Below are 9,038 nucleotides of genomic sequence, written 5' to 3'. Positions count from 1 at the left end.
CTGACAGTAATATTTAATGTTCCTTCAAACATAAAAGCGTCCTATATAAAATTTTGATAAAATTGCGGCCCGCCATTTGACTGTTGCTTTTAATTGCGGCCCCCGGCCTCATGTAATTTGGAAACCCCTGGTCTAGAAAATTATTCGGTATTTGATAATCGGTGATTGATATTCCAAAAACCAAGAAAAAAAACTTGTTTTCGTAAAAATGTTACATACCTCCTTTTAACATTGATCGCTTCAATTTTATGTCAAGGTTTTCTTCCCCCCCCCCTTCCGCCGCGGAATGGTGTCGTTTTCACTCATGCAAAATTCAGATCGATCAGAATGACAGAGAAAAAAGAATTAAATTTTTTTTCAGCTTTTATACCAGCAGTTTGGAAATTCATTCTACGGAATTGGAATATTTACATAAAAATGCTTGTTTTAATGCTTGTTAATTTTTTGAAAACGATTATCTTTCAACTGACTGCAAACGCTTTTGCCATGAAAAATATTCCAAAACATTTGCTGCTGAAAGCGAGGTCGTCTTGGTGGAATGCAAGGCCCCGGGCCACAGAAATGTCTTGGGCCCCCAATATAGCATGTCATACTGTTTAAAATTGAGCTACAAATAATTCATATTCATTAAATTAATCACTTATATGATCCGTAAAATTTAAAAAAAAAATCGTGATGATAATCATCTTCTTTTTAGCATTGGTGAAGCTTTTTTTTAGAGACATGAGCTAACTGAAAACTTTTTAACATTAATTTATTCTAACAGAGATATTTTTCAGCGATGTAAACATTTAAAACTGACCTATTTAAAATACAGTTCTTTTCCAAATTATTAGACGCACTATAAGATTTTATGTAAAATCTGAATTATCATGTGATACTATACAGCTTTATTGTTTTTATGTGCCTAAAACCGGTTTGTACTTGTTTACGTTCGTGTATCAATAGGTTAAATTAGACAATATATAATATAAATTTGACGATAGGATAAATTAGACGATATATTATATAAATATAGAATATTTATTATATCAGGTATTATATTATAATAATTAGACCAAATTATTAGACGTCCTGTAGTGTTTTAATAATGACATGTTTTGTACGAATTTGTATGCAATACTTTTATATTTAAACATACATGTAATGGGTTTTTATTCAGGATATTTTTTGTATACTTCCTATTTGTATTTATTTTTAACGCATTGCATTACAATGTTAACTAATTGATACACGAACACAAACAAATGTAAACCGCTTTCATCCGAGAAAAAACAATACAGCTGAATAAGTATCACGTGACAATTATAATTTTACATAGAATCTTATAGTGAGTCTAATAATATAGCTAGTGACTGTATATTTAAAGTAAGGCAGATTTACTTTAGCAATTAAACTTAAAAGTAAAAAAATATATATAAATACAAAAATATTATTTTGTCAAATTAAAAGTATTTATACGAAAAAAATGTTATTAAATAAAAGATTTAAATAGAAAAAAACGTTTGGTTTATATAAACTGTTTAAACCACATTGGTTTAAATCATCCAACTCTGCATTAAACAAATGTACTTAAAATCATGTACTGAACTCACGTTTGCAAGAAAGGAAGTTCGAATCCAACCGGCTGAAGACTCCCCGTGTGGTAAATGGTGACTGGTGCACGTTACATCAGTCGGGTCACAAAGTCCTCCACAGTCCCATAATAAATCAATACCTCTGGGGGTACTGCATTGGAGATTGATCGTTCTCCGGTTCATGTCAAAATTACGATCTGTGGATGAATGAATGGAAGCCTGAATGGATCTGTCTTAAAAACGGGTGTGACGTATGGGTGTGGCAAAAGTCGAATTCTAGGCTATAGATGGCGCCACTTTAGAACAAGAACAATCGTTCCCGCTCAACCTACAACAACAACTAAATATCATGAGACATGAAATAATTTTCTTTCGCTTCAATGCTTACGTAATTTAATGGCGCTTTACTTATAAAATATAATTAATATATTATAAAATGATTACACTTTCATTAGAATATATTTATCCAGTCGAATATATTTCATTCATTAAATTTATTCCATAGAATATTTTTTCATAGAAAAAATTTTATTATTTGCAACGGTGAACAGAATGATAAAAAAATATGATATAACCAAAAATTTTAATTAAATTTTTTTAAATGTTGGTGATTTTACATAATCCGTAGAGGTTAGTAAAAAAAGTACGTATTTTCTTATACATTTGGATAGAACTAGAGCTATTCCTTCCTCATGAAAAAGTGTATTATTTTAACAAGAGATATCGATATTAATTTTTATGTAATCTAATATCCGCAGTTATTAGATACAGATGTTATTCAAAATTCATTTTCAAGTTGATTTTTTTTACAACTTAAACAATTTAATACCAGATAAAAATTAAAACAATAATTTTAACTTTCAAAACTGTTGGATTAGAATTTCGATCACAGTGCTGATGTAAAATATACTCAGAGGTAGATGGATCATGGATTAATTAGCTTTACTTTTTTTTCTCTTAATTGTTTGAATATTGTAAAACAAACGTGACAAAGAGATTCACCAACTTTTACTAGAGTCTCCTTATCGTCAGGTTAACAGTGGGAGATTTTCGTGGCTTTCCGTTACCTGTAACATAAATGTGGATTAGTTCCATCAAAAAGTCCTCCACGAAGGCAAATTTCTCCTAATACTTACCCAGGAGTTGCCTTGTTTCCTGGATTAGGTTCAAAATTACAACGATACGGAGTTGAATATTAGTAGACGCAAACCTAAAAAATTGGCTCGGTTGTTCAACGAGGGTTATAAAATTGCAATGAATATTTTTTTTGTGTGAGATTATCTGCTGCATCTCATAATGTAGGTAGGTAGGTACATTTATTTACGATGTGCTAGACCTACACAAAGGGCTATTGGCGCTGGTCCGGGCAACACTCCTGAAGAAAATCCGGAGACAATGTCCACACGTCACACACCATTTTACCGGGAAGACACATTCACACACCATCCATCCATCCGCACCTGAACTACAGCACGATCAATCTCCGATCTAATACTCTCTGAGGTAGGGGAGAGTGGGGTCAATTGTAACATTTTTTACTTAACTATTTTTAACTAACGAAAAATCCAATATATTATTAGTATTAATTGACAGACGAGTAAAGTAGACTATCCTCTACAAAAAAAAAAAAATACCTTATTTTAAATGTTATTATATTAGTTATTAACAATTTTTGACAGTCGTGCACTTGTTACAATTGTCCCCACTTACGGGGTCAATTGTAACAGTTCATAAATTCAACTAAAACATAGTTAATTATACATATTATCATAGTTGTGATATATTTTTTTATTGATCAAAATAGTAGTGATATTTTAGGAGTAAAAATAATAATGAGCAGAGACCTAAAGGGTTAAACTTTTAACTTTAAGGGGTTAAAAATTTTAATTTATGCTGTGAAAGGTGACAAATAAAATAATGCACATGCAACATAATATAAATGATATAGGAAACTATTGGTGGTTCTTAAAGAGTTAAGTAATGGTTTGTAAACATAAGATTATTTATTTTCAGCTGTTACAATCGTCCCTTTACTTATTGTTACAATTGTCCCCAAGACGCCATTTCAGCTTCATTTGTTAAAAACAATGCTAGTTAATTAACAAAACTAATTTTTTTTTTATTGAAATGTTAATTAAGGTGTCCACTTACATATTCGGTTAATAATTTTTATTTGTTTAAACAAAATTACTTTGTTACAATATAATATTCTAATACCAAAAAAAGTACTTACGTGGCGTGAAAATATCTTTTGTGATGTAACTCTTTCAAAAGTACATAAAAATGGTTGCCAGCAGGGGTGTACATGTAGATTTATTAAATACACCTTGTGCGCCACCTAGGAACCAAATCTAGAACCCGACACTCGAAATTTTTGTTCTGTTACAATCGTACCCTGTTACAATTGTCCCCACTCTCCCCTACTGATTTATTATGAAGTCTGTGAGGACTTCGTGACCCCGCAGATTTAGCTTGCACCCTCCAGCATTTTGTACTGTGGAAGCCTTCGGCCGGAGGGGTTCAAACTCACCTATAGGACATGGCCGCACAATTTAGTTTAACGAAAACGATTAGCAGTTGTAGAATTATGAACTTTTTCAGCTACGCATTCGAAAGTCTGACATTAAACAATATGTATTACTTATTGTCAAAATTTCTAATTTAGTTTGGGATTAGTTAAATTGTAAAGTTTCTTTTCCTAAAAGACGAATATCAATCCGAATTCCAATTATCGAAAAAGTCTACATAGAAGGGAAATAAAACAACATTGATGTAAAAATCCAATCTTCATATTACGGCGCTTAGCTGTTGGACAATATTCCTTGAGATGCATCCTTGGTCGAGAGGTCTTGCCGCTCCAAAGAACGCTCTGTAGCACGAAGGCAGCAGGTTCGAATCCCACCTTAACCCTGCATGTCCTTCTCTCACTTGTGCTATCTGTTCTTCTGCTATATAAGGGCTTATTAGCTGTACTTTGCAATGAGTGCATAATCCTGCAAAAGTATGCTGTTGTTGTTGTTGTTTATTTACGTCGCACTGGAGCTGCACAATGGGCTATTGGCGACGGTCTGGGAAGCATCTCGGAGGATGATCCGAAGACATCCCATCACAATTTTGATCCTCTGCGGAGGGGATGGCACCCCGCTTCGGTAGTCCGACGGCCTGCGCGCGAAGTCGAGCACTTTACGGTAGCACAGTTTAACGAGGACCAATACCGCACACCCTCGGTCCCTACGCAGGCTGATTTAAGTGGTCACCCACCCGCACACTGACCGCTGCCAGTGATGCTTGACTTCGGTGATCTGCTGGGAACCGTGTCTTAACGATCAGTCCACTGCGGGACACCGCTCGGCTAGAGAAGCCTTGTTATGATTGCGTTTCCTGAGCGCTAAACCGTGCTGAAATTTGTCTGACGAAGTTCAATAAATAAAAATCAATGTACATACATAACAATCTTATGTTCATCAGTAAATAATTTCACTATTTAATGGGTGTAAATAATCTCCTTCCGAGCTATAAAAGTTGGGTACGTATTTTTTTTATTGTGTCTCAATCGAAGATTTATAAATGTATTTCATAATAAAATATAATACTAAAAGGTCGTTTAACCTCGTTGTAGGCAAATAAACTAACATCTGACGTTTGCCTAATGTGTTTGTAAACTTATTTGAAAGCAAAATATACTTTAAATATGAATTAATGTAACAAATTTAGAATATTTCTTACCTTTTGTTACACTTCACTTAAAGTGCTTCGGCCTTTTTTTTTCTCCAAGTACCAAGTTTACATCCAACTGATCTTAAACATTGCTTTTAGAGAAGTACATCAAGAGCAAACAGTATTTCTTGCAGATTAAAAAGCATTAAACTAATAAGCAGATAAAAAAGTACTAAAGTACTAAACTAGTGAAAAAGTAGTAAACTAATATTGTTACGTACATGAAAATCGTGGTATTTCCCACCATAAAAACGCTTTTATGGTCACTATAAAATGTGGCTTATCATTATATTGCCCTAAACCCTTTATTTTTAATTTAGTATTTCGTATCGATTCACTTTGAAGCAAAAGAATGTTTGCAAATTTAAAATTTTTGCAGTCATTTTCGATAATGTTGTATATTCTAAAAGGTCAACGATTTCTCCAGCATTTATTTAAAATTTAAAGCTGGTGATATGCTATGAAATAAATATTTTGATGGGACACAATTAAAACTTTCAGAGAATTGTACTAATTGAGACGATGTAAAATTGGCGTATCTCAACTTTTATTTGAATCCAGATTAACTGCAATCACCTATAAATGCCTATACACGGATGAACAAATATTCAGAATAGGCAAATTTTGAAAAAAAAAATTATAGAAAAAGTATTATGCAATAATGTTATAAATGCTAATAATTTGATTGGCACAAAAGAAAAATAGAACGAACAAATATTTTAATATTTTATTCAGATTTAAAATTATTCTTTTAGTAGTATAATACAATTTAAAAAAATTCTCCTGTTTTGTGACAAATCATAAAAAAAAACTTGGTTTTATTTTTGATTTACTTTCGATGAATTTTTTTTTTGTACCTCTTGAACAATTTTTACTCTGTTTCATTTTAAATCCAGAGCTTGAGTTTTTGTTTGGGGGGGGGGGCACAATCAAATCCCAGTTAGGTTGAATTATAAAAGTGGATAAGTTTCCTCTACCAAAAATCTAGTTCATTGTATATTTGCTGCAAAAATTTGGAGAAAGTAAGATTTTGTTAAAAAGAACTTTAAAAAAATTAGAACGGTTGGAAACTTCGAGACTCATTTAGATGGAAAGTTAGTCAATTCTTGCAACAATCGAACAATTTTGCATTCGTTGAGACTCTTAGAAAAGTACTCCTCTCTTACGTTCGTTTTGCACTACAAACTCTTTCCTCCAATAAAGATATCGTGGTTTTCCTCTCCATGTAACGCAAATGAGGATTAGTTCCTTCAAAAAGTCCCCCCCCCGAAGGCAAATTTCTACCAATACTTGATCCAGGAGTTCCCTTGTCTTCTGAATTGGGTTCCAAATTACAAGGCTACAGATTTGAACTTCGAAAAATGCAAGACTTTGCTCGAGAATAAAGTGCCCTCCCCCATTGTGGTATTGGGGGGAATGAGACGGCTGAGAACCTTGACAATAAGGGACTTTTGGCTCCCCTTATACCTTCTGGGATTCCATTCACATAAATTTGAAATTGCTGTTATTTCAAAGTATGTGAAGCGACGTTACATCTTTCAAAAGGAAGATCATGGAATGTATAGTTTGTCTATAGAAATAACTCCCCACGTCACAAATTATAATGCCCTCAGTTGCTATGGAAACACGAAACTGCTAATTTTAAAGAAGGGGGCTTCTTTCTCCCTAGATTCCTTTTTTCTCGCTGACCGGAGCCAAAAATTGTTAAATATTGATACACTTGAAATAGTTATGCTACTGTAAATAACTGAAATTGATGGTTTTTGTCTTCCACCAGTGAATGTTGACAGTCACATAGTCGCTTTGGTGAATGTCCGAAATATTAGGGGGACCGGAAAGCAATGCAGTTTCTGCGCATTTGATATTTTTTATCGATATTATTTACCTTTCAATGCCGGATCGAAAATGAATCGAAAAAAATTTATTACTTTTTAAGACTAGCGAATATTTAATGCGACGAAACTACATTACTTTCCGGTCCTCCAAATATATACTAGTTCTAGTTAAGTGTAATTGCCAGATATACATTTGCCCGGTATGCCCTACATCTTGTTTTAAGGTTCAGTGCCACTGCCCAGTCTGCATTTCAACCTGTATTTCTGTTCGATGCACTGATGTTTCATCTAATCTATTTTCAGCAGATATTAGAATATCGAATAAATATAATAATATCGACGAATAAATTAATATCAAATCGTATATAACAAATATTTCGGACATTCACCAAAGCGACTATGTGATTGTTGACATTCACCGGTGAAAGTCGACATTCTCTTGGTTTCGGCCATTCAAGGTAACAGTTAAACCTCATAACCATAGTTAAGGTCACTGCTCAAGTAGAACAGCAAGGGGAGTTCATTTCATAGACAGACTATACTCTTCTTTAAACATCAGCTTATCCCTGACTCCTCTTGTGCTGCAGCAGTTGCAACTTTTAGATTCCTGGCAGGACATGATTGTCTTTGTCATTAAACATTGTTGGCTCTTTTATATGTTTTCTTTGCATGTTTGGCCTGGATAAGACTGCTTTGCGTTTGGGCGAGTGTCCTGTACTATCTCCATTCTCTAGTCATATGGAGAAGTATTGGAGAGCTCGTAGTCTAATGGCCTAGAGGCGAAACGACTGCCATTAGATAATAATGTATACAAAGCGTTTTTTTTTTCTTCTATCAAATTTAATATAAGTAGCAAATTTTTGCTAGATTAACGTTTTTTTAATGTTTAATAATTTTTTAAAATATGTACAGCCCCTGGCGAAATTATTAGCCGCACTATAAGATTTTATGTAAAATCTTAATTATCAGGTGATACTATACAGCTTTACTGTTTTTATGTGCCTGAAACCGGTTTGTACTTGTTTACGTTCGTGTATCAATAGGTTAAATTAGACGATATATAATATAAATTAGACGATAGGATAAATTAGACGTTATATTATATAAATATAGAATATTTATTATATCAGGTATTATACTAGTATATTATAATAATTAGACCAAATTATTAGACGTCCTGTAATGTTTTAATAATGACATGTTTTGTACGAATTTGTATGCAATAGTTTTATATTTAAACATACATGTAATGGATTTTTATTTAGGAGATTTTTTATATACTTATATACTTCCTATTTGTATTTATTTTTAACGTATTGCATTACAATGTTAAGCAATTGATACACGGACGTAAGCAAGTGCAAACCGGTTTCAGATGCGTAAAAACAATAAAGCTGTGTAGTATCACCTGATAGTTAAGATTTTTCATAGAATCTTATAGTGTGTCGAATAATTTGGCCAGAGACTCTATACCACTTGTCTGCCTTAAAATTGAAATTTTTTTCCGTAAGAAAAGTGAAAGCAGTTCAAAGTCAAAGTGTTTTTAGTTTAAAGTCACTTGAATTTTGGATATTTTGCAGGGCTCGAAAAAACTCAGAAATTTTACCCGTCCCCGAGGACGGCTTGTCCAACAATGCACCCGTCCTCCGTTGAAACTAACCCGTCGCTTTTAAGTAAATAAAAATATAATTTTCTCCTATTTGTTACAAACATTTATATAAATTGCACAATGATTTAGTCGTTACTAGGATTACATTATACAGTAATAAAAGAAATACTAGGTTACTAATAGTAACCTAGTATTTCTTTTATGAAATAATTTAAATGACAAGGGTCAAGTTATCTGGAATGTCAAGTTATCCGAGGGTACTGCGTTTTTTAAATGAATCAAATATGACGTTTGCCAGTT

At 33.0% G+C, this 9,038-nt stretch overlaps 1 protein-coding gene across 1 annotated transcript in view; it reads left to right on the top strand.

Moving 5' to 3' along the window:
* Positions 1 to 4,921: 4,921 nt before the first annotated feature.
* Positions 4,922 to 9,038, top strand: part of LOC107447706 (Excitatory amino acid transporter 1) — a 76,598-nt gene continuing 72,481 nt past the window's right edge. The window contains exon 1 of the mRNA XM_071185846.1: positions 4,922 to 5,103. Coding sequence (XP_071041947.1) covers positions 5,065 to 5,103 — 39 coding nt within the window. The 5' untranslated portion in view covers positions 4,922 to 5,064. The remainder of the gene's footprint in view (positions 5,104 to 9,038) is intronic.

This window comes from Parasteatoda tepidariorum, chromosome 9 (genome assembly GCF_043381705.1).
Source record: "Parasteatoda tepidariorum isolate YZ-2023 chromosome 9, CAS_Ptep_4.0, whole genome shotgun sequence".
In the NCBI taxonomy this organism is placed as follows: Eukaryota; Metazoa; Arthropoda; class Arachnida; order Araneae; family Theridiidae; genus Parasteatoda; species Parasteatoda tepidariorum.
Note: the sequence above shows the minus strand (reverse complement) of the source record. Positions and strands in the feature narration are given on the sequence as shown.